This window comes from Lissotriton vulgaris, chromosome 8, assembly GCF_964263255.1.
Source record: "Lissotriton vulgaris chromosome 8, aLisVul1.2, whole genome shotgun sequence".
Taxonomy (NCBI): Eukaryota; Metazoa; Chordata; class Amphibia; order Caudata; family Salamandridae; genus Lissotriton; species Lissotriton vulgaris.
The window spans coordinates 839,994,386-840,019,809 of record NC_141696.1 but is presented as its reverse complement, the minus strand read 5'-3'; the positions used below and the strand labels follow the sequence as shown (position 1 = coordinate 840,019,809).

Genomic DNA, 25,424 nt, shown 5'->3' with positions numbered 1-25,424 from the left:
TGTTTCCAGTAGAGGGATTTCCTTTTTAGGTCGAGCCAAGGCAGCGCGCATGTGTGGTCTCTCGACATGCTGTATCTACTTCTGTGGACTTTCACTACACCCATCACTTTCATTTGTTCCTTGGTCTTCCTTTAAAAAATCCTTTGGTTTAGTTGGAAAATGCTTTACATTTGTCCCTCCTTTTGAATGTTTGTTACCACCCAGGAGACTGACCTTGTTACATGGATCCGTTCACTTCTGACTATTTCGTTAGTTAGGGCACACTATTTTTTCTTTTGACTTGACGCACTGTTGTTTCCTGTTTGTGTCAGCATCCATCCTAATTCAGTTAATGTCTCTGTGTGGCCCTGTCCACACGTTAGTGTTAGATTCCTTACCTTAGAAATATCACCAGGCGTCAGACTGGATCCGGAATGATTACGTCCGCAGTACCCCTGCGCGTTGGTAGGTGTCGTCTGCGGCTCCACGTCCGTTGTCGGCATCGTGATCGCCGGGATGACGTCGTCGGAGTACTTAGATGCCGCCCTCGCGCGTTGACGTCAGTTCTTCTTTTTTCCGCGCCCGCAAGCGCAGATCTGGGAAGAGCTAGTATCCTTAGTCACTTTTTGACTAACTTTTTTTGGTCTATTTTGAATATCTTATTCGAGTCGATACGACTCCGGGTGCCGGTAGGGATGCCTGGATTTAAACGGCGCAACGCCTTTCACCGTCTGATATCGATGACCGACCCCCACCACCGGTGTCTCTACTGTCTCAGGCCCGACCCCGACGAAAAGTCATGCCCCGACTGCCGGGCCTTAACCTCGAAAGCTAGGTGGGAGCGGGACCGTAAGCTTCTTGAGCTCCGGCAGGTCCTGTTCGAGGAGGAAGTAGAGGGACCAGTCGCGGAGCCGCAGCCATCGACGCCCGTCGAGCCATCACCACTCGTCGGGCTCGAAGTCCTCCTGTAAGTCGAAGAAGACTAAGTCGTCGGAGAGGCGACATCACTCTTCTGACTCCCCTTGCCGGTTGTGCGACTTGGCCGAGGGTTCGGGTGGCACCACCTGCGCGGCTCCGCAGGAGTCGCATCCGGCCCCACACCCTCTGGTCCGTGGGCTTCACGCGACTTCGGGCGAGATTCGAGATTTCCTTGTGGCCATGAGGACTCTTTCCGCCGTCGGCCCGCGGACCCGACTGGTGGCCCTAGCGGGACGGCGGCTTCGGCCCCGGTGCCGGCGGCGACTTCGGTCCCGATGCCGAAGGACCCCTCGCGATCCAGGCCTGGATCCCGGTCGACACCACAACTCCACCGCCGACCCCTATGGTGCCACTCCCGGCGCTGTCCTCGGACGACGCCGGAACGGCACAGCTCGGCGGTGGGTGAGGCCTTCACCCACGACCCGACTCCGTCCTTTATGCCGGTTTATCAGGACACGGATGAAGGAGAGGATCGGGAGGGTCTGAGGACCCTCTGGCACAACAGTGCTAGTTAAGTCAGGACTGGGCAGATGATCTGAGGAAGGCCAGTGGTCTTGACACATCGCCTGACAATTGTTTATCTCTCCTCCCTCCGTGGCTACGGAGGAGGGTGCTACATATGGTGTGGTGTTGCGTAGGGCAGCCAAGGCCTTGGCTCTTGAGCTCCCTGCTGCAGCCGTGAGGACTAATCTCCTCACTGAGATGCTTCAACCGCCAGTAAGCTCTTTGGAGCCTATGCTGCCATTCAATGCGGCCCTCTCCGATGTTCTGATGGGCACTTGGTCCAGGCCCTCCACAGTGCCCCCTGTGGATCGGAACGTGGCCCGACCCCACCGCCTGGCTCCGGGCGACTTCTGCTTTCTGTCCGTTCACCCCACTGCTGAGAGCGTGGTGATCCAGGCCTCTTCATCCCAGACCGCATTCCCATCCGCTCCCCCGGATCGGGAATCCAAGAGGTTAGATCAGTTTGGGAAGAAACTGTTCTCCTCAGTCAGTTTGGTGTTGCGGTCCATTAATACTGCATGCCTTTTGGGCCATTACACCCACTCTCTGTGGGATACAGTGGCAGACTTACTGCCTCAGTGTCCGGAGGAGGCCTGGACAGTGATCGCCCAGGCTCTTGCTGAGGGGCGAGATGCGGCACGGTATTCCATCCATTGTGGACTTGATACCATGGACTCGCTGGGCAGAGCGATTTCCAGGACGGTGGTGATCCATCTCCACGCCTGGCCGAGGTCCGCCAATTTTTCGGGGGATGTCCAGAACACGCTCATGGACATGCCCTTCGATGGCCGTCGCCTTTTTGGCGACAAAGCAGACAGTGTGCTTGAGCGTTTCAAGGACTCCAGGGCTATGGCCAAGTCCTTGGGCCTGTCGGGCCAGCGCCAGCAGACTTCTGCTTTTCGCCCCTTTCGTGTCCAACGAAGGGGCGCCCCCACACGTTCGTCCAGCCAAAGGCCGCAGAGCCAACCACAAGCGGTCGCGGACGTGGTAACCGCTGTGCCAGTGCAGGGGGACAGAGGCCCGGTCAGTCCACATTCACTCCCGCAGCATCTGCCTCAAAGCCTTCCTAGTCCGAGCTTTCAGGCCCATTCAACGCTAGTGGGGGCAGGGTTCGTCATCACCTACTCCACTGGCGTACCATCACTTCGGACAGGTGGGTGCTGCAAATCGTCCGAAGGTGCTACTCCCTCCCCTTTGAGGCGACCCCTCCAGCCATGCCACCGCAGTACCACTGCATGTTGGGGGATCACTTGCAGCTTCTGCAAGAGGAAGTTAAGGCCCTCTTGGCCAAGGGGGCCATCGAGCGCGTTCCTGGGCCAGAAGTAGGATGTGGTTGCTACTCCTACTACTTTCTGGTTCCCAAAGGGGGCCTGCGCCCTATCTTGGACCTCCGGAGCGTCAACAGCTTCATCCGCAAGGAGACGTTCAAGATGATAACTTTAGCTCAGGTCCTGGCTGCCCTAGACCCTGGAGACTGGATGGTAGCGTTGGACTTGCAGGACGCATATTTCCACATCCCCGTCCTGCCTGCCCACATGCGCTACCTGCGGTTCACGGTAGGCCACAAGCCCTTTGTTTACCGTGCTCCCCTTCCGCCTCACCAGTGCCCCTCGGGTGTTCACGAAAGTGATGTCGACCGCAGCTCATCTGCGCAGATCAGGGGTTCCAGTCTTCCCCTATCTCGACGACTGGTTGTTGAAGGCGGGCTCGCCCCAGACAGCCGTCTCTCACCTCCAGACTACGGTAGATCTCCTGCACTCGCTGGGGTTCTCCATCAATGTGCCGAAGTCACACTTGTGCCCCTCTCAGAAGCTCTTCTTCATCGGAGCGATTCTGGTCTCGACACAGTTTGTTTTATCCTCCCGAGCAGCGGGTTCGGGATATTCAGGCTCGGATTCCGATCTTTCGGCCTTTAACCAGAGTCTCGGTCAGGATGATGCTGCAGCTCCTGGGGCTGATGGCCTCCTGCATTCTGCTGGTACATCAATCCAGGTGGCGGATGCGGGCTCTGCAGTGGGACCTGAAGTTCCAGTGGGCACAGCATCAGGGCAACCTGTCCGACCATGTCCTGATCCCGGAGGGCTCTGCAAGACAGTTGCAGTGGTGGCTCACGGACCGCGGTTGGGTCAACTGCAGACGCCTCTCCTTACCCCAACCGGAGCACACAGTGGTGACGGATACGTCCCTCCTGGGATGGGCGGGCCACATGGAAGAGGCAGAGATCCGAGGCCTCTGGTCTCCGGCGGAGTCCCAGCTCCATATCAACCTTCTGGAGCTGCAGGCGATCCGACATGCGCTTAAGGCATTCCTTCCCTCTGTCCGGGGAAGTGTAGTGCAGGTGTTCACAGACAACACCATCGCCATGTGGTACTGCAACAACCAGGGCGGGGTGGGGTCGTAGACCCGTAGGAGGCTCTGCACCTCTGGACATGGCTGGAACACCAGGGCGTCACCCTGGTGGTTCAACACCTGGCAGGTTCCCTGAACGCCAGGGTGGACAAACTCAGCCGCTGGTTCATGATGGATCATGAATGGCGTCTGAACTTGGACGTGGCGCAAGGTCTCTTTCAGCAGTGGGGTGAGCCTTGGTTAGATCTATTCGCCACCGAAGAGAACACGCAATGTCATCAGTTCTGTGCCTTGGAATTTCCAAGGCGGCACTAGCTCGGAGACACTTTTCGTCGCAAGTGGAGTTGCGGTCTGTTATACGCTTTTCCGCCTAAACCACTTCTGCCCAGAGTACTGAAGTAGATCAGGTGCGACCGGGCCCAAGTCATCCTTGTAGCTCCGGATTGGGCACGAAGATACTGGTATCCCGAGCTACTCAGTATGTCAGTCGATCCCCCGATTCGTCTGCCTCTTCAGGAGGACCTTCTTTCGCAGCAACAGGGGACGGTCCTCCACCCGAACCTGTCCAGTCTCCACCTACATGCGTGGAGATTGAGCAGCGACAGTTGAGGCCATTTGACTTGCCTCCTGAAGTCTGTGTTGTGATTCTGCCAGCCAGACGTCCCTCCACAAAAACGGTATACCCCTACAGGTGGAACAAATGATGTGGCATGATGCACAGCAAAGGCTGTGGATCCTCTTTCTGCCCTTCTTTCAGAGGTTCTCCTCTTTCTTCTTTTTCTTGCCCAGCAGGGCTCTGCTCTGGGCACTATCAAAGGCTATCTCTCGGCCATTTCAGCCTTCTTAAGGCTTCCTGATCTGCCTTCTCTTTTCAAGTCCCCTGTTGTAAATAGATTCTTGAACGGCATCACACATGTTCCCTCATGTTTTACAGGACGGGAAAATGTGCAGTCAAGACCAAGTTGTCCCAGTTACCACTAATAGAGACCTGATAGGTGAGGGGATTTCAGAGTCAGGTGACAGGTGGCAGTAAAGGGGGCAGAGAAGGGAAAGTCACAGGAAAAGAACCACCCCGTCCTGGCACAGGCAGTATAGCATGAGGTAAAGGCTACAGCTGTCACCCAGATAGGGGGGTGCATGTGAACTTTGTTTTGGTTAATCTAGGCTTAGACCTAAGATAGTCTTCTGCGCAGGACTCAAGGTTATGGTTTTGTACCTTTCACTTTGTTCTTTCCACCCCTTGCTTCCCCCACCTGTCTGCCCCTACATTTTCTCTCTCTCTCTCTCTCTCTCTCTCTCTCTCTCTCTCTCTTGTTCTTCCTTTCCTCACTGTTCCACTCCTTCTTGCCCATTCCATCCCATCAGTTTATTTCCTTGATCGCTCATTCCTTTGAGGAATCCCTAGGGAGGATGATGTGTTGTAACTTGTCCAATGGTTTTACCCACCCCTCCATTCCCCCCTCCTCTTCTCCTACCCTTGGTTTGGCCCGTGCTGTCACCTGAAGGCAGCGATAGAATGTTGAGGTGAGAGAAAGCCGTCGAGCTGGGAGCACCTATGTGTTGTGAACTCAATAAACGAGTTGGAATTTACTTATGTGTAGTGCGTCTTTACTACAGAGGCCTCAGTGGGACTTGAACTCTGTGCATACTTACCTGATGTGCGCTCCCTTTGAGCCACTTCATAAATTCCCTTTCCGTCTTCTGACTCTTAAAACTGCTTTCCTGGTTGCCATCACCTCTGCCAGAAGAGTGAGTGAGCTCCAGGCTCTTTCTTCTAAGCCTCCTTTCCTTTCTGTCCATCCGGACAAGGTTGTTCTGAGGACTCGTCCTTCTTTCCTGCCCAAGGTGGTTACGGCCTTTCACAACGTGCAGTCCATCACCTTGCCCACCTTCTCTCGGCCTCCGCATCCCTCGAAAGAGGAAGAGAGGCTCCACCGTCTGGACTCAAAACGTGCGCTCTCTTTTTACCTAGACCGCTCACGACAGTTCAGGGTGGACGGCCATCTCTTTACTGGTCACGTGGGCGTTAACAAGGGACGGGCGGTGCACAAGCGGACCATCTCTCGGTGGGTCGTTTTTGTGCATCAAGGTCTGCTATTCCTTGGCTAAAAAGGAGCCTCTTGTAGGGCTACGCACTCATTCCACTCTGGCCACGGCGGCTGCTAGTACCCTGGGTCGGGGAGTCCCCTTGCAGGACATCTGTCAGGCAGCAACGTGGACCTCGCTGCACACGTTTGCCAAGCACTACTGCCTGGACAGCCAAGTCCGGAGAGATGGCTTTTTCGGCTGTTCCGTTCTCCAGGGCTTCTGGTGTGATCTTGGTTCGCAGACCCACCCCCTGGGTTGGTATTTGTGAGGTATCTATTCTAAGGTAAGGAATCTAACACTAAAGTGTTTCTTTTAGATGCACAAGTTACTTACCTTCGGTAACGATATATCTGTAAGAAACATTAGTGTTAGATTCCTTACCGCCCCACCCATCCTCCCCGTTCTACGAACCGATATCTAGGGTTAAGGTATCTCCCTTTGAGGGCCCTAGTTTCATGGTACCAGTGTTGGTTCCTTGCATGGCTCTGCGTTCCTGGTGCGGAAAGCTGTGTACAGAACTGACGTCAGCGCATGAGGACAGCATCTAAGTACTCCAACATCATCCCGGCGATCACGACGACTGACGCGGAGCCGCCGACGATGCCTACTGACGCTCAGGGGTACTGCTGACAAAAACTTTCCGGATTCAGTCTGACCCCTGGGGAAATTCTAAGGTAAAGAATCTAACACTTACCGAAGGTAAGTAACTTGTGCTTCACTTCCTAGAGTATGTTTCTCATGTGGTGAGTCTCAGTCACTACCTTGTCCCTGGTGTGCGGTCCATGATTCAACTCTGTATCTGAACTGCAAACTAACCTATGGTTCTCATGCCTCTCGGTGTTATATAGCAATTATAAAGCAAAGAACTTGTGATCTAAGTCAAAGGGAAGCTGTATTTTTAGCTGAACGATGGAGATTTCCAGTCCACCTTAGTCTCCATGCATTTCAAGGGCTCATAAAATATTACTGGAATAGAAGAAATTCGTTTTTGTGTGTGTGGTGTGGGCTGTTATTGCCCTCTACAGAAACACCCTTCTCGGTGTACATGTGCACATTGTTTAAAGGTTTTAACCGTAGTCATCATTTCTAATATTTGAAACATTAGAGTACATCTGCTCGGAGATGCACCAACATTTAATTTTGCACAAATAAAAAGTACACCGTTGTAAATGTATATAGATATCAAAAGTGGATACCAAATTCTCTTATTTATGGAGGGGTTTATTGCTCCTTCCAGAAAGAATATGCCACTGTGCACAACCTACTGACACCCAGAGGTCCTTAAAATGATGCATATCACAGGTAATGCAATCGCACTTCTGCCTTCACGGATGGCGTTGTTTTGAGGCCACATAAACCAAATGAGCACTTGGGAACAGCAATCTTAAAACCTATAAAGAATCCGAGAACTCGGATATAAATCCCAGCTGCTCAAGGCCTCTCATGTAAATCATGGTTTCTTTGATAGCACGGTTTCTTGCTCTTGTCTAATACTTTTTACTTGTTTGAGTTGCTGCTGAGCATTCGTTGAAGAAACACTGGTGCAGCTGAATAGTTTGTGGTGGCTACGTTTCTTTCCACATTTCACTATATTTTTAAACACCCTGGTACTGATTTTTGCCCATGTTTTCACCCAGCACGTTGTTGGGGAACGTCTAGCATGTTAAAAATAAAATACAGAATGGTAGCTAAAGTTCTGCCGTTTTACGAAACACTTAGTGAAACTGCATTTTCGTTATGTTAATCAGTTTCTTTAAATGAGCCTTGTGATGTAAAGTAAAAGGGGCATAGTTCATAGTAGCATGATGAAATGATAAGCAAGTTATTGAACAAATCAGTTGCGCACTTCTCCTATCAGCAGACTTTGGCGTGTCTTGATTTTTGCTTTTCAAGTGCTCTCCACCTGACCATAGTTAAAAATGTAGGCTTCACATATTGGTTTTCCTAGAACACCAGATGTCTCCTACCTGTAAATGGCCGCAACCTGCACATAATATCACTCAACGCAACATGATTCAACTCAACATAATCACTCACCTCTATACCGGATAAATACACCCTGCATAAAGCTACTCTATGCCACATAGCAACAAACCACAAACATACACTGCTCTCCATGCCACATAATTTCAGTCAGCATAATTTCTCTCATCACCACACAGTTATACTCCACACATTTATATTCCACACATTTATATTCCACACCACATAATTCAACAAAAAACCTTGTATTTAAACTCAACTCAATTACATAACGCACCACATTCAGCCCAACACAACAGAATTCCACATCATGCCACAAAATTTAACAGCACACCAAATAATTGAACTCCACTACATACCACTCCACAACACAAAATACTAATCCATATAATTACACCCCACACTCAATGCCACATAATTACTATCCACATATTTACACTGCACATCATGCCATATACTTCCACCATACAGATCCGCTCTACATCACATTGTTCCACGCCACACGGTTCCACAACTAACCATTCCAATCCAACCCACATAATTCTACTCCACAACACACATATCCACTCCACTCCACAACACATACATCCACTCCAAAACACATGGGCAAAATACATTGTAATTTACCACACCACTGTTTAGTTTTAGGCAGGCACAGCCCGCATCCCACACAGCTTCTTTGTTGTTCTTCTAACTCTGTTGCTACTGCAGCTCCAGCGTTTGTCTTCTTCATCGTTACAGCCCCCAAACCCTATCTATCCACAGGCCACATAATGCCACTCCACACCACACAATTCCACTCCGCTAACAATCCCAATCCAACCCCCATAAATCTGTTCCAAACTACATGAATCCACTCCAATCCAAAACAAAACACATGGGTAAAAGACATTGTATTTTACTATGTCAATATCTCTGACACTCGCAAGCAGGCATCCACCACTAGACACCAGGGAGGGGGGAGTGGCCCCTTGGGCAAGGGACTTTGCTCCCCCTCACACTTTTTTTGGGCATGTTCAGTCTTTCTGTCCCCAAGGGGAATGGGGGTGGGGAGCAGAAAGTCCAATAAGCACTATGGATTTTTTTATTTTAGTTTATAACCTAGGGGCTGCCCAAAATGAGCTTGACAATGCCATCCCCAAACACAATAGGGACAGTCTTTCTGCCATTGATGGGGGGGGTGGTGTTATTACCCCCTGCATGCCCCCTGGGGGGGAGGGGAGAAAGCCCACTAGACACCAGGATGTTTTTATTTTATAGGAGGGGTGGGGCTGCCCACAGTGGGCATGGCCATGCCCCTACCCCACATAAACTGGGGTTGAAGCCTTTCTGCCTCCTAATGGGCAGATTAGGCAATAGCCCTCGATCTGTCCTCCTGGAGTAGGGTGGGGGCAGAAAGCCCCCTAGGCACCAGGGAATGTCTTTCTTTGTGTGCAGGTGTGGGGGCTGCCAAGAATAGACATGCCCCCAGCAGAGAAGAGGCACAGTATTTCTACCCCCCTGGGGGGCAGATATGGGCAACAACCCCTAATCTGCCCTCTTGGACACTAAGCCTACTAGGTACCAGGGATTACTATTTTCTTTGTGTAGGGTTTGGGTTGCCCAGAATGGGCATGCTGAGGCCTCTGCCCCCTACCCCCAAAAATTGAGTCTTTCTGCTGCCTCCCCAGGGGAGGATAGCTACTACACCCGATCTGCCCCTAGAAATTCCACTAGGCACCAGGGATATGTTTATGGGCATGACATGGAGCAGCCCCATAGTCCATGATCGCTCCCCTTTTTTTTAGGCACTCATTTTATCCGTTTCTGGCTCCCTTTGGGACAGATCAACAGTATTTTTAGGCTAATCTCCCTCCATGGGGGCAGAAAACTACCAGGGAAAATTTGTGTGTGTGAGAGAACTGTAGTTCTGCTGATGGTCTTCGTATACTGATGTTTAGCTGTCTGTGTGTGTGTGGATTGGCATTTTGTGGCGGAGTGTGTGGACAGTCACTTGGCTGGCGTTGTGTGTGGACTGTCGTTTGGATGCTGGGGGTGTGTGTGGACTGTCGTTTGGTTGCTGGCGGTGTGTGTGGACTGCTGCTTGGCTGCCGGTGTGCATGGACTGCCGCTTGGCTGCCTGTGTGCGTGAACTGCCGCTTGGCTGCCTGTGTGCGTGAACTGCCGCTTGGCTGCCTGTGTGCGTGGACTGCTGCTTGGCTGCCTGTGTGCGTGGACTGCCGCTTGGCTGCCTGTGTGCGTGGACTGCTGCTTGGCTGCCTGTGTGCGTGGACTGCCGCTTGGCTGCCTGTGTGCGTGGACTGCCGCTTGGCTGCCTGTGTGCGTGGACTGCCGCTTGGCAGCCTGTGTGCGTGGACTGCCGCTTGGCTGCCTGTGTGCGTGGACTGCCGCTTGGCTGCTTGTGTGCGTGGACTGCCGCTTGGCTGCCGGTGTGCGTGGACTGCCGCTTGGCTGCCGGTGTGCGTGGACTGCCGCCTGGCTGCCGGTGTGCATGGATTGCCGCTTGGCTGCCAGTGTGCGCGAACTGCCGCTTGGCTGCCGGTGTGTGTGAACTGCCGCTTGGCTGCCGGTGTGCGTGAACTGCCGCTTGGCTGCCGGTGTGCGTGAACTGCCGCTTGGCTGCCGGTGTGCGTGGACTGCCGCTTGGCTGCCGATGTGCGTGGACTGCCGCTTGGCTGCCGGTGTGCGTGGACTGCTGCTTGGCTGCCGGTGTGCGTGGACTGCCGCTTGGCTGCCGGTGTGCGTGGACTGCCGCTTGGCTGCCGGTGTGCGTGGACTGCCGCTTGGCTGCCGGTGTGCGTGGACTGCCGCTTGGCTGCCGGTGTGCGTGGACTGCCGCTTGGCTGCAGGTGTGCGTGGACTGCCGCTTGGCTGCAGGTGTGCATGGACTGCCGCTTGGCTGCCGGTGTGCATGGACTGCCGCTTTGGTGTTGGTGTGCGTGAACTGTCGCTTGGCTGTCTGTGTGCTTGGACTTCTGCTTGGCTGTCTGTGTGCGTGGACTGCCCCTTTGCTGTCTGTGTGCGTGGACTGCCCCTTTGCTGTCTGTGTGCGTGGACTGCCCCTTTGCTGTCTGTGCGTGGACTGCCACTTTGCTGTCTGTGTGCGTGGACTGCCGCTTTGCTGTATGTGTGTGTGGACTGCCGCTTTGCTGTATGTGTGCGTGGACTGCTGCTTTGCTGTCTGTGTGCGTGGACTGCCGCTTTGCTGTCTGTGTGCGTGGACTGCCGCTTTGATGTCTGTGTGCGTGGACTGCCGCTTTGATGTCTGTGCGCGTGGACTGCAGCTTTGCTGTCTGTGCGCGTGGACTGCCGCTTTGCTGTCTGTGCGCGTGGACTGCCGCTTTGCTGTCTGTGCGCGTGGACTGCCGCTTTGCTGTCTGTGTGCGTGGTCTGCCGCTTTGCTGTCTGTGTGCGTTGACTGCCGCTTTGCTGTCTGTGTACGTGGACTGCTGCTTTGCTTTCTGTTTGCGTGGACTGCTGCTTTGCTTTCTGTTTGCGTGGACTGCTGCTTGGCTGTCTGTGTGCGTGGACTGCCGCTTGGCTGTCTGTGTGCGTGGACTGCCGCTTGGCTGTCTGTGTGCGTGGCCTGCCGCTCGGCTGTCTGTGTGCGTGGACTGCCGCTTGGCTCGCAGTGTGCATCGATGGCGCTTGGCTGGCTATGTGCGTGGATTGGGGCTTGACTGGCGGTGTTTGTGGATTGTAGCTTGGCTGGTGGTGAAGCTTATGTGCATTCCCCAACATTTTCTTACACCGAATCCTCTGCAAACCTCAAATATAGCCAAAAAGTCACATTTTCCACACATTTCTGTGTTGGAAAGTTGTAGAGTCATCACTCCAGCACAAATGTTCTGCCACCCAGCTTCCCCTCCTCGATTTCCCAATAAAAATGATATCTCACTAGTGTGGGTGTCCAAAGCAGAGTCCACCTAAAATGTATTTTAAAAAAAAAGATTCCCCTCATGGACACGCTTTGGCGCCCCTTCAGCCTCTACTTGTTTTTGGCCCTTTGGCTCACCCACACAAGTGAGGTATCATTTTTATCGAGGGGCTAAGAGGAAAGCAGGGCGGTAGGAACAGTTATGCTGGTCCGGTGATCCCACACAGAAATGTGATTTTTTTGTTTTTCTTTTAGCTTAAGCTGAGGTTTTGAGGGGATTCTGGGTAAGAAAAAATTGGGAATTCCACGCAAGCCAAGCCACACCTCCTTGGATCCAACCCCCTGTGTCTAGTTTACAGAAAACGCGAGTGCCCCTTTACAAAAACAGGTTGATTTGTGATTGATAGGGGGGGCACCTGTGTTAGTGACTGTTAGTAGACTGCAGTGAGGTCTTGTTGTTCCCTCTGGGTGCTTCTGGCCTGTGGTTTGGTTTTCGCTGTGTGCTGTCATTTTAATATTTAAACATAGGACCTTCATCAACTTCTGTTTGCGATGCCCCTCCTACAATAAAAATGTTGTAAAAACGGGGCACTACCTATGAATGATTTGCTTGTTCTACTTCAGATATCTAACACAAAAGTTAAACCAGCATTGACAAAGCCAATAGGCCTGGCTAAGATATAGAAGCACAGGCATGCTCTAATGAGGTATTGTACATTGTATGCACAAATGCTATCTGATAGAGACTTCTAGATGCAGATTACTTACCTAAGAATATTCTCCAGGAGTCAGGCTGGATCCTGTAACTTTTGATGAGCAGTTCCCCTCCACACCAGTAGGTGGCATTATTTGTCTCTACGTCGCATCATCAGCGCCGGAAGTGATGTGCGCGGTGCCTATATAGTTGCCACCCCAGTGCACCGACGACCGTTCTTTTCTTTCTGCACCATTCAGCACAGATCCCGAGAGAGCTACTCCCAGTCCCTTTGTGACTGACCTTCTTTTGTCCTTTTGTCAAAGATTTTTTGAGACTCTGTGTATTTGCTGAATGTTTGCCAGAAAGGTAGTTTTTAAACCGTGTAGTGCATGTCACCAACAGATATTGGTGACCGACCTGCATTTGGTTTGCCTCTGGTGTCCTCAGCGAGACAATGATGCCAAGACATGCGGGATTGCTGCGCCAACCATCCCAAGACGCTGAGGGAGTGGTCTCTCAGCCTCCTCGCCACTTGATGTCGAATGACTCCAGTGCTTCAGATCTCCATTGCAAGTAAGTTCCCAAGATTGCAAAGTCGTCCCATTCCAGGTTGTCGGGTAAGTCAGGTAAATCCCACAAAAAAAATAGTTGAAGAGGTCTTCAACTTCACCCACAAGTTTTCGGATGAGTCGATGGACCTTTGGCACTTGAAGCCTATCTCTGTGGTAGAGCCCGCACCTGGATCATCTCTGCGCCTCCCTGAATTTTCAGGAGCCGGCGCAAACACCACCGCCTTAAAAAGTTCTGTGGGGCCATGCACCTCATCCTTGGAGACACCCTCTGGAGACACCTTGAGCCCCAAGGATCTAGGCCTAATTTGACTTCTGCCCGCTGATTCGCCCTCCGTACCAGTCGGGCCCCAGGCCCCATTGACCGATCCAGAACGGCGCCGATCAAGCGACCCGACTATCCCTGGTGCCTGCTCCAGTGCCAACGACACAGAGGCCCACTGGTGACTCCGCCTCATCTTCATTCCTGACTTCGATACAGAGCTGGACAGCCTCGTCTGACTCCGGAGCTGACTCTGGACAGACTCCCCCTATCGGAGCCAGCGCCTTATCAGTGTGACCGGTCTGCATTCGGTCTGCTGACCCTTATGGTTATTAAACATTCGACGATCCTGAGGGTACCTGTTAAGAGGATCTGGCTGATGCCAGTGGACTGGACACCTTGCCAGTCACTGGCCTACTCTCTCCCCCTACTGTGGCTACGGAGGAGGGTGCCTCATTTGCAGTGGGCTCGTAAAGGTAACCCTCAGTGGCAGTCAAGACAAACTCCTTTACTGAGATGCTTCAAACAGGAGTTGTCCCCCAAAGAACTATTACTCCCATTTAACGAAGTCCTTACTACTTAACCCTGCACAGGGCTTCCTGTGCATAGAACAATTGTCTGATGCCATTGCCCTACCCAAATGGACTTTAGTTTCCTCAAACAGGTGGTCTAGGCCTCCACTCCCAAAATTAACCCCAGCTCATTCCCTAAAACTCCACCGGATAGGCAATCCAAAAAACGGCATACCTTTCGGATGAGGATGTTCTCTTCTGCTAGCCTGGCACTGTGGTCAGTGAACAGCGTGTGCCTCTATGGCCCATGGTACCATATGATCTGTTGCGCAATTGCTACCGGTGTTATTGGAGGAGGCCCGAGCCCTACTCTCTCAAGCAATTGCTGATGGGAGAGATCCAGCCAAGTTCAGCATGGCATAATGTGTATTTGTAAAGCGTGGGTATCTTTGCACTGAATAAGAGATGTTTAATGTTAACTAACTCAAGGTACTCATTTTATCGACCATAAGGGGATGAAAGGCTGAGTGAACCTTCCGAGATTTGAACCTGCGGCCATGAGGTCAAACATAGGCCCCTACAGTGTAAGCATTTGTCCACTAAGCCACTAGACCCAGATGTAGTCTGGACATGAGAGACAGTATGGGCAGGACAATGTCATAGTCATTGGCCCTGAGGTGCCACGCCTGGCTGAGAACCGCTGGCTTTTCGGAGGATGTCCGGGCTTCACTCGTGGACATGACCTTTGCTGGCTCCTGTCTGTTCTGTGAGAAAGTGGATTCAGAGCTGGAGCGCTTTAATGACTGTAGGGCTACTGCCAGGTCCTTGGATCTTTCTATGACCCTTTGCCAAGCCCAGTGTGCCTTCCGCCCCTTTTGTGGCCATGGAAAGTATTTCAAATTGTGTCTCTATACTCCCAGCCACCACGGCCAGCAAACTTGGCCATCTTTTTGTCAGAGGACACAGTTCCCACAGATCACATGTGACAGACAGCCAGTAGTCGAAGCAGTCCACCATCCCCCTGGCAGCCGCAGACTCCAAACCCATTTAATTTGCTCTCCCAGCATCTCAGACTTCCAGTGGGGGGCAGGATACGCCATCACCTGCACCACTGGAGGTCACGAACATCTGACCTTTTGAGTTTTGCAGCTTATTCAAAGGCACTACTCCCTCCCCTTTGTGACCACCCTTCCTCCGATGCCACTCACTTAAGACAATATGACTGAATACCACTTCTCCTGGCTCAGTCTGTAAGTGTTAGCTCTCTTGGCTAAGGGAGCTGTAGAGAGGGTGGCCGCATCAGAAGTAGGTCGTGTTTGCTGTTCCCGCTATTTTTGTGCCTAAAAAGAATGGATGTCTTTGTCCTATTCTAGACCTGCGCCTTCTCAAACTCTTCCTGAAAAAGGAGAAATTCAAGATGCTCATGCTCTCACAAATCCTGTCTACCTTGGACCCGGGGGACAGGATGGTAGAGATGGACTTATACGGGGCCTATTTCCACATCTCCATCTTGCCTGCACACCAGTGTTACCTGGAGCATTTTCAGTTTGCAACGCTCTTCTTTGGTCTTACCAGTGTCCCTTGGGTGTTGCAGCTCACCTCCGTAGGTCCGGGATTCCAGTATTCCCTTACCTCGACCATTGGCTGTTGAAAACAGGCTCGCCACAAGGCAGTCATCACCCATCTCCAGACTACGGTGAAACTTCTGCACTCAGTGGGGTTCCCTATCAGCATGCCAAAGTCACAACTGACTCCCTCTCAGATGGTTGCTTTCATCTGAGCTGTTCTGGACACAGTGCAGTTTTGGGTCTATCCTCTTAAGCGATGAGTCCAGGATATTCATGCTATGATACTATGTTTCAGCCTCTATCCTGGATTTTGATGAGAATGACCCTGAGGTTGTTGGGCCTCATGGCTTCCTGCATCCTATTAGTAACACATGCCTGTTACCCTATTTGAGCTCCTCAGTGAGACCTGAAGTCCCAGTGGGCACAGCATCAGCGGAATCTCAGTCATGATCCCGATCTCGGAGGGTACTGCAAAACATCTGGAGTGGTGGCTAACAAATTGCGATTGAGTCAGTGACTGCTCTTCTCTAACCAGAACTGACTGTAGTGACATATGTCATTCTTGGGATAGGGCGGCCATCTGAGATATGCGGAGATCAGAGGACTCTGGTCTCCAGCAGAATCTGGGCTCCATATCAGTTGGTTGGAGTTTCAGATGATCCGGTTGGCATTGAAAGCCTTTCTTCCTTCAATCAGGAGAAGTCTGGCACAGGTGTTCATAGGCCACACCTCTGCCATGTGGTACTGCAGCAAACTGGGCAGGGTGGGGCGTGGACCATTAGTCGAGGCCTTGCACCTCTGGACTTGGCTGGAACACCACAGCATATCCCTAGTGGTTCAACACCTGGCGGACTATCTGAATACCCATGTGGACAAACTCAGCCGACGATGCCAAATGGCGTCTCCACCTGGAGATGACGTTACATCTCTTTCAAGAATGTGGAGAACCTTTGATTTTTTCACCTCCGCCAAGAACGTGCAATTGAAGATCAAGAACAATCGGACCAAAGTCATTCTTCTGGGTCCGGATAGGGTACCCAGAGTCTTGTATGCTGAGCTGTTGAGCATGATCTTTAGACCTCTGATCAGACTGCCTCTTCGGGAGTATATATATTGCAGCAGGGCAGGGTTCTGCCCTGAATCTGAAAACTCTTCGCCTTCATGCATGGAAATTGAGTTGCGACAGTTGACAGCTTGCGCTCTTCCACCCGAAGTCTGCAATGTTATCTTGGCAGCTAGTCATCTCTCCACCAAGACGGTAATGGCCTGACGCTGTAGCAAGTTTGTGACATGGTGTGCAGATAAGCATGTTGACCCTCTGTCTACACCCCTATTCCCTGGTTCTCTTGTTTCTTTTTCCTTAGCCCAGCAGGACTTTGCTTTGGGCATTTTGGCATTTATGTGGTTGTCAGAACCACCATCCTTCTTCAAATCCCCAATCCTACATAGATCCTTGAAAGGTCTCCAACACATGTTCTTACCAGCACCTTTTATTATGCCCCAGTGGGATCTCAAACTGGTTCTCCTTTTCCTAATGTGCGCTACCTTTGAGCCACTCCATAACTGTCCACTCAGGTTTCTGACCATCAAAACGACCTTCCTAGTTGTGATATTGTCTGCCCCAGGGTCAGTGAGTTACAGACGCTCTTTGGGCATCCTCCATACCTTACCTTCTACTATGACAAACTACATATTTGAACTAGGGCATCTTTCTTTTTGAAGGTGGATACTCCTTGTCATGTAGGCTAGTTCATCACTCTGTGTACCTATTACTGCCTACCTATTACACTCCGTCTTGTCCCTCTATAGAAGAGGAGAGACTCCTCTGACTGGACCCAAAAGGAGCGTAGTCGTTCAACCTTGATCGCACTTGTGAGTTTTGGGTGATTGATCAACTCTTTGTGGGATATCTCGGAGCCAAGAAAGGGAAGGCAGTGCAGTAGTGGACCATCTTGCTGTGGATAGTTAGCTGCATCAGAATCTGGTACGTATTGGACAAAAAGCAACCCTCTGAGAGTTTGCACACTCATTCTACCAGAACCAAAGCTGCAACCACTGCATTAGCTCATGCATTTCCTGTCCTGGATCTCGGTCAGGTGTGGGCTTCGTTGCACATGTTTATGAAGCACTACTGCCTAGATAGTCATGTTTGGCGAGACTCTTAATTTGCCTGGTCAATCCTACAGGACTTCTTAGTATAATCTGTATAGCAGCCCCACCTCTTGGAAGATATTGCTTGGGTATCTATTCTAAGGTAAGGAATCTGCAGCTAGAAGTATCCGTCAGATGAACAAGTTACTTACCTTCGGTAACGCCTCATCTGATAAAGACTCGGTCTAGCCACAGATTCCTCACCAACCCACCCATCCTCATTGCTCTGTGACCAGTTTAGAGCTACGGATCAATGCCTATAAGGGCCATAGATTTAAAAACCAGTGGTCGGTGCCCTCTTGGCTCCACGCTTCTATTGTGGATAGTTGTGAAATAAACGAACGTCCATGCACTGTGATGGCGCCTATTAAGGACTGTGCACATCACTTCCTGCGTACCTGAATATGCTTATGATTGTCCTCTCCTTGGACATGACCTTGTACCACAAGGGCAGAATATTTTGAAGAGCTGCCTCTAATACAGTTACTTATTTCTAATAAGGAAGTCTTGAAAGCAGCCAAGAAGAAATCTACAGGATCACAGTGCAGGAGTAAGTCAGGTTCCATCACTTAGGAGGGGTGGTCCAAGAACTGCAGATCCGTACCAGATTTTCCGGCTAACCCATGCCAATGCAAATGTGCTTTGTTTAGTTTCATTGTTTATAAGTCTCTGTCATGCATCTGTCCTGAAACTCTACATGGATTCGGCCCTTCTGGGCCTACTCTGAACATGCCCATTCTAAATATGCTCAGTTCCTTGGCTGAACATTTTTTGTGACTTTGCTACCTGTATTAATGTATCAGAATATACCTACCTTAGAATTATTTGGCAGTGATTGGGGTGTATTGAGATGGATCACTTCTGTATGTGGGGGAAAAAACGATGTTAATCTGATTTATTCTTTAAGTCCACAGCATACCTAGTGGATAAAGGCGTCTCTCTGAACCATGGCTTACCTTGCGTTGAAGTGTACCTTTTCAGTTTGGTTTACAGCACCTAACCGAGTTGGTGTACTTAGGTTGCTCCCTACTAGATAAACATAGTCGATAATTCTCCTGGACAAGGTTGATAGTCAATCCACCCATTCACAAACTTGAAATATGTATTTTCATATTAACTATCATGCATCTTGGCCTGCATCATTTCCTAGGTCTGCACGCTCTTATTTGTCCCGAAGTTTCATGTATGATGATGTAATTATAGTTAACCTTCATGCTTTCAAAGCATTCAGTACCGTTTGTGCTGTATTTTTTGTCACCTTTTCCATCCCTCTGAAAATGTGTTCAGTCAGAAAAGCAGGGACTACTTCCATGACGTTTCACAATCTAAAAAGCCGAAAAAATGGCAGTCCCAAATTAATTCTGTAAATTCTTCTGTACGTGTAAGTTTTTTGCATTGTAAGTTTTTTGCATTTCTTAATCATCCAACCTGTCTTTCTTAGCATGTATTTTATGACTCATTATGAGTCGTTACTGTTTGGCATCATCCTCTCAGCTTTCTGTGCTCTGTTTCTAGAATTTCAGAATGGCAGATTTAGAGAGTTGGACGTAAGCGTAGTGACACATCAGATACATGTAGTAGCTGTCTCTGACCTCTTTACCATTACTACCGTCTGCTTTCCTTTGCCCACTCCAGGCCTCTCCATTTTTGGAATACAGAGTGTGGTGTACAGTTGACACAAGTGAAGCTGGGCGTATAGTGTGTGATGAAATGTAGGGATGGGCGAAGTTTCATTCAGTGGAATTCCACTGAATTACATTAAAATTGAGCAAGATTCTGTGGAATTCCACAAAGGGGCAGAGTGCACACCGCCATGTGCAATGCATACCCCTCAGTGCCCTTAAACCAAGGTAGGTGCACCATAATGTGCAGTGCAAAACCCCAGGTGCCCTTAAACCGAGGTAGAAGCACTGCAGTGCAGTACATTATCTACAGTGCCCTTCTATGTGTAATATTAGCCAACAACTTGTCACTGCACATGCATAATAGCACCAAAACTGTATAATAGGATATGGTTTGCTACCTCAACAGCCTGTCAATGTTCCCTCACCATCTTACTTGTGAAAACCTTTCTGAACAAGTTGGCTTAAACATGCTGCAGTCACATGCAAAGAAAATTGCATCAACATCTTAAATATTTAATGGTGCTTTTGGTGCAGAACAGTGGGTAACGAGGTAGCCCTAGTGTAATGGAATAAACAACCAAGTCCTTGAAGACTCATACTCGCCTATATGTAGCACCACAAAGATCCATGATAGGATTAAATAACAGACATTTATTTTTTATAAAATACAATAACTACAGACCACCTTGAATCCAGTCAACAGGAATCCTAGAACAGTACAGGGTATCCATACTCAAAGTGGTATCAGAGAATTTAAGTGGACACACCACAGCATGGAGCTTACCACTCACCGCAGAAGAGCGCTCTGACAAGCATCCAGTTTACCCTGAAGCAGCCCTCCTCCTAGACTTACATAGAGGCAGGGGGAGAAAAAACAGAGCCTTGTTCAGTAAATTAAATAGTATGTAATGAAAGGAAGCCTGTCACGCAATCCGGAGGGCGAACAAAGTCAATGTGTGGGATGTGAAGAGCATGGACTGTATTGGCCAAAAACACCATACAACAAGCTGGGCATGGATCGGTTCTCCCTGTTGTTGCTTAAGCTTACTTGGAACTTGTGTGTGAGGAGTAAAGCTTGACCTTTCACCTAATAGGCCCTACCCACCTCTTGTGCTCCTGCTGTCATGGGCCAACCATCACCTGTACCACTGTGTGCGCGCCCAGGCAATCCCTGTTATCGCCAGTGCGCCATGGTCCTAAGAGAACATGTATTTGGGTTCAATCAAATACACGTCTTCCACAGTCTTAAATTGTATTCCTGGTATTTGAATAAGCTTTAACTTATTCTCAAATGTATTTGTCTTTACTTTCTTTGACTTTGTTTTTTGAGATTGTTTACCTAGCCTTATTTTACCTATTCTGTTTTCACAGACCTAGAAGTATCTCAATGGATGTATCATTCAAGCACTGTTCTCTGTTTTTCCCTTTTGTTGTTTCAGTTAAAGTTGGTTTGTTTGGTCTGATTGTCATGATCAATCAGTGTTGTATGATCATTTCATAAATATTTTTGTTGTATTTTTCACTCAGATTACCTGAAGCACAGCAGAGGGTTGGAGGATGTTTTCTAAATCTGATGTCACAAATGAAAAGTCTTTACCTTGCTTACTGTGCCAATCACCCTTCGGCTGTAAATGTACTCACACAACACAGGTATGTTTAACACAATCTTGATGTGTGCTGCTCCTGCCTCTGTGTAGCATAGCAATAGTACAGTTCTGCTTGAAGCAAGTTTAGTGTTCTTATAAAATGGACTGCCTATGCTACTGTTATTGCGGGAATGTTGTGGCTTAATATTTTCCTAGCAGCATTTTAAGTGCTTTCAGAATTTGTTATAGTCCAACATTAAAGGGGCATCCATATATGTACCTCTCTCCTCGCTCTATTTGTTTGGTTGTTCCATATGACACTGTTTCACATGTAATTTTTATGTATAACGTTTATATAATAATTTAATTGAACACTTGAGTGCCACAGATGGGTTGTGTGGAATTATTGTGAGCTCTTCACTTAGGGAGGGAGAGGGGCTAAGACGGTACAGTCATCATAATGAACGCCAGGTTTCAGCTTGTAGATCTGGCACAGTGGACTTGGTGACAGAAGGTTTGGTAAGTAGTTTTGTTAGAATGTCCACTTATGTTACATGCCATGCTAGCTTGAGGGATGAATGTGATCGGCAATTTAAAGCCAAGGGTGGGGTGTTAACCTGGCTAGATAAACAAAATCCCTCAAAATGTGATGTTGATGAACGGAATCATGAATGTGGGCAGACGTTTTCCCTGTACTTTTAAAAGATACTGATAATTGTATTCTGTCGTCTCTAAGGAATTTTGGTGGATGTTGGCTCCTAGGGCAAGTACTGTGAGGGATTTCAAGGATTGTACAGTAAAGACGGCTCACTGAGCGCCGTTGGGTGGCAGCCAAGCAGAAGATGCCTTTGAATTGTAAACCAACTGAGATGTGTGATGTTCTTATGCTTTACCTCACTAAACATGGCCAGGAAAATGGCACTGATAGAACTTCTAGAAATTAGTTCTCACTATAGAAATCCTTTTGTGTCAGTGTAGTGGCTCCAGAATCTTGGACCTTTGGGATTATTGTGCCAGTATTCAACAAAAGGAGGCAATATGTGGCGAGACTCTACAGACCCACATCGCTTAATTTCTGGAAAGCTCTACACCCAATTGAATTGTTAAAAGCCAAAAGTCAGAGTTTATAGGAAAAACATACTTACCTACCAAGCAGGATTTTGTTTTAAGCTCAGTGCTATTATGAACTTTATAAGTCACGAAATAGTAATCTTAATATACCAAGGTCCGAGTCGATGTACTGTGTGCAGGCCTTTCTTAAAAAGCTCTGGTATCTGCTAGTTTTGATTGTGATATTAGGAAAATTTGGATGGGTTGGTATTCCCTTGACACTTGGTCAAACTATTATTGCAGAATTAAAATCTCTTCTAGATGGCTTCATTTTGTTCAGATTACAATAAGTCTCGCAGAGGCTTTGTGGCTGTAATACTTTCAAGTAGAAACGTGAGCCTTTATTGTAAGGAGTTATTACGTTCAGCAAAACTTACCAGGTAATTTTTTAACCGCGGGCAGGTAGCCAGTTTTTATTAAACATGATAGACATTGAACTTGAGCGGTGACAGCTGGTGTTATAAAATATGATAACTCTAGTGCCCTAGAAGCTCAAGAATGTTACGAGCACAGTATATATCCAAGGTGTCCATACTGATCTTGACCTGTGCGAATATTCTGTCTCAAACTAGAAAGAATTCAAAGTACTTTTTTGCAAGAATATTTTAATAAATAGCCGCCTCTGCTGTTAGGCTAACAATTGGCTCAATGTTTCTGGACAACAAGGTGACACTGACTGTGGTGCCCTTTGTTGTTAAATGTAACTTGGCCAGTAGCCACATCGAAAATACATTTTGAAACGTAATTAAGGACTATTAAACTGAGTGCAGTTTGAAGGCCCTGCTTGGGCTCGACTTCGATCAGATGCCCATTATAGCAGTTGGGAGTTTAAGCTTAATTGATGCAATGAAAAAGGTGATGGGACTTCATGCACACCAGCAATTTTGGGCCAATGTAACTGCAGACACTTTTCCTTGAAAGTGGCATATGGACCCAGGGGCATCCTAATATAAGGCTGTAGTGAGCCAAGAAAACCTGCTATACCCTGGCAGGCTTTATAGCGTAGACGTTTGGTAGTAGCCTTAAAAATCACTGCAGCTGCACGCTGGTGCCTCTTGGTCGTATTTTGCGATCTGTCGTATGTACAGTGTAGTGCCACATTGAAATCACCGCCCCACATTAATTCCATTGTTGGTAGTCCTCGTATCTCTGTACATAGTTGCATGTAGAAGTCAGGGTCATCTATGTTAGGGCCATATGTGTTGACGAGGCCTACCCTGATGCCTCATAATAATCCAGTCAGGATAACATACCTCCCTTGTGTGTCTGTGATAGTACGCTCCAGGGTGAACTGTGTTCCTTTCCTTATCAGGGTGATGACCCCACGTGCATAACTAGAGTATGATGAGGAAATTACTAGTTCTGCCCAGCGCTTTCCTAGTTTTTCAGCTTTAGCGGGTGGAAAATGTCTCTTGGAGCATGGCTATATCTATAGCATGCCTGTCTAAATACGCTAATACCTGTCTGATTTTCCTAGGGTTATTTAGTCCCCGTACATTCCAGGTGATCAATTTTAATGGGATAGGGCTATTGTTAGCGTGTGTCAATGTGTTTCCAGATATAGCATCTAGCAGATTGTTTGTGCATGCAATGTTAACGAGCATTGACATCCAAAGCTTTAGCAACTGTATGGTGACTTGACAAAAAGAACATGCAACTCCGTATTAATCGCACCCCTACCCCCCGACCCGTCCCTCCCACTTCATCAACCCAACTGTGACGAAGACAATTCCCATAATCAACCAGAGATTCCCCCCTCACATACAATCTAAATGGGACAGAGAGGAAGATTGGTATGGTATACACACTGGGGCAAGACCTGCTCGGAGGATACTGCTGTGGCGATGTCCACCAGGGGGTCCCTCTGTAACATGTGGCAACATTCCAAACATCAGAACCAATGCAGTACAATGTAATCGGATAGTTAACAAAAGTAACACGGTAAAGTGAACATAGTTAAGGGAATACAGAAGCACCCTGTCAGTATGCAATGTCAGAGTCCTGCCAATCTCTATCTAGAGAGTTATAATGTTCATCTATCTCTGGCAGTGCATAGGCACGCACATACAGTTCGAGGTATGTGGTGGTGTAAGCAAATCAGCAAAATAGAGAGTGGGCCATCATTCAACTTCGGTAGTATTCGCATGCTCATCAGGACTTCCTCAAGATGACTTTTGGTGCGGGGGTTGAAGACCTTTATGTCCTAGGTACTTGAGCACGTCTTTCAGTTCAGTGTATATCTCGGACTTTACACCCTCCGTTATTTTCAGCTTAGTTGGGTAGAGCATTGCATATGGTATACTGTGATCCCATAGCATCTTTTTGGCTGTAACAAACGTCTTTCGGGCCTCCTGCACTTGCGGGGTAAAGTCAGGGTATATGGAGATGTCCATGCCTTGGTAGGTCAGTTTACCCAGCTCACGTGCTTTGCGGAGTGCGGCATCACGGTCTCTGTTATTTAGCACTTTAGCAATTATTGGACGCGGTCTGGATCCAGGCGGTGGAGATGGAGCCAGCAATCTATGAGCCCGCTCTACAATGAAAACGTCGGAAAAGTTGTCTCTGCCCATTAGAGCGATGAGTAAGTGTTTAATATATTGCTCCATGGGGCCTGTATTGGTAGTTTAGGTTTCTCCCATAAGGCGTAGATTACTGCGGCTTGATGTCGTTTCTAGATCTTCGGTCTTCAGGTGGGTATACATTTTACCATGCTTGGTTTCTAGTTGTCTTTGGGCATCTTCAGAGTCAGAGATGCGCCGTTCGCCACATCTACTCTTTCAGTATGCCTATCCAGCCTCTCAGACATGCGGTCTATAGGGAGTCAATTTTGCTGTCTATATTAGTGAGGGAGGCTTGTATCGCTGAGAACATGGTCTGGATATCACTAGTAGCAGAACCACCTGTGCAGGACGCCGCCTGCATGTATCATTTTGCCCATCCAGTTCACGGTCTGTATTTTTCTTGGTTTGCTCAAAATTTATTTTTGGTTGGTTTCTGTCAGGTCTACCCATTGTGGATTTGTGTATATCAGTCTAGGCGCTGTGAATGCTGTAGCGCTGTGGGTCACCAGCAACCAGACCAGGAGATATGTATGGGCGTAGCAGGGTTAATTACAGCGATAGAGAGGAGGTTGGAGGAATATGCTGTGCCGGGCACCTAGGGGTATGCAGGGAATAAACACACCCTCCGCGAATTTACTGCAGTAATGGCGCTGGTATTAGGGGAGCCTGTGAGGTCAATCATGAAGTCCCTGTAGTGTGTCTCCCAGCAGGAACCTATGGAGCATCAAGCACCCCGCAGCTGATTCGGAAAAGGAAAAAAGCTGATGCTGATTTCCTTCAGGCTACACATGTACAGGGGACGCCTGCCTCTCATGCCCTCTTTCTCAGCTTGCACACCTCGTGTCAGGCCCAGCACTTCTAAGCAGTCGGTCTGGCACGAGTCCCCCAGTCCAATGCGGCCCGTGGGTCTACAAGAGGGCGGGTGGCTTGGGTAGGGCCCCGCACCACGGGCCATAGCTGTCCCGCCGATCAAAGGGGCAGCGGTATGCAGTGTAAGTTTGCAGGCGCCATATTCAAGCCAGTTT

The 25,424-nt window shown here is 49.1% G+C and overlaps 1 protein-coding gene across 2 annotated transcripts in view; it reads left to right on the top strand.

Annotated features, from left to right (window-relative positions):
* Positions 1–25,424, top strand: part of ARHGEF7 (Rho guanine nucleotide exchange factor 7) — a 1,058,374-nt gene that overhangs the window by 407,241 nt on the left and 625,709 nt on the right. For both annotated transcript variants that reach the window (XM_086934741.1, XM_086934740.1), the window contains exon 9: positions 20,670–20,792. In XM_086934741.1, coding sequence (XP_086790867.1) covers positions 20,670–20,792 — 123 coding nt within the window. The remainder of the gene's footprint in view (positions 1–20,669; positions 20,793–25,424) is intronic.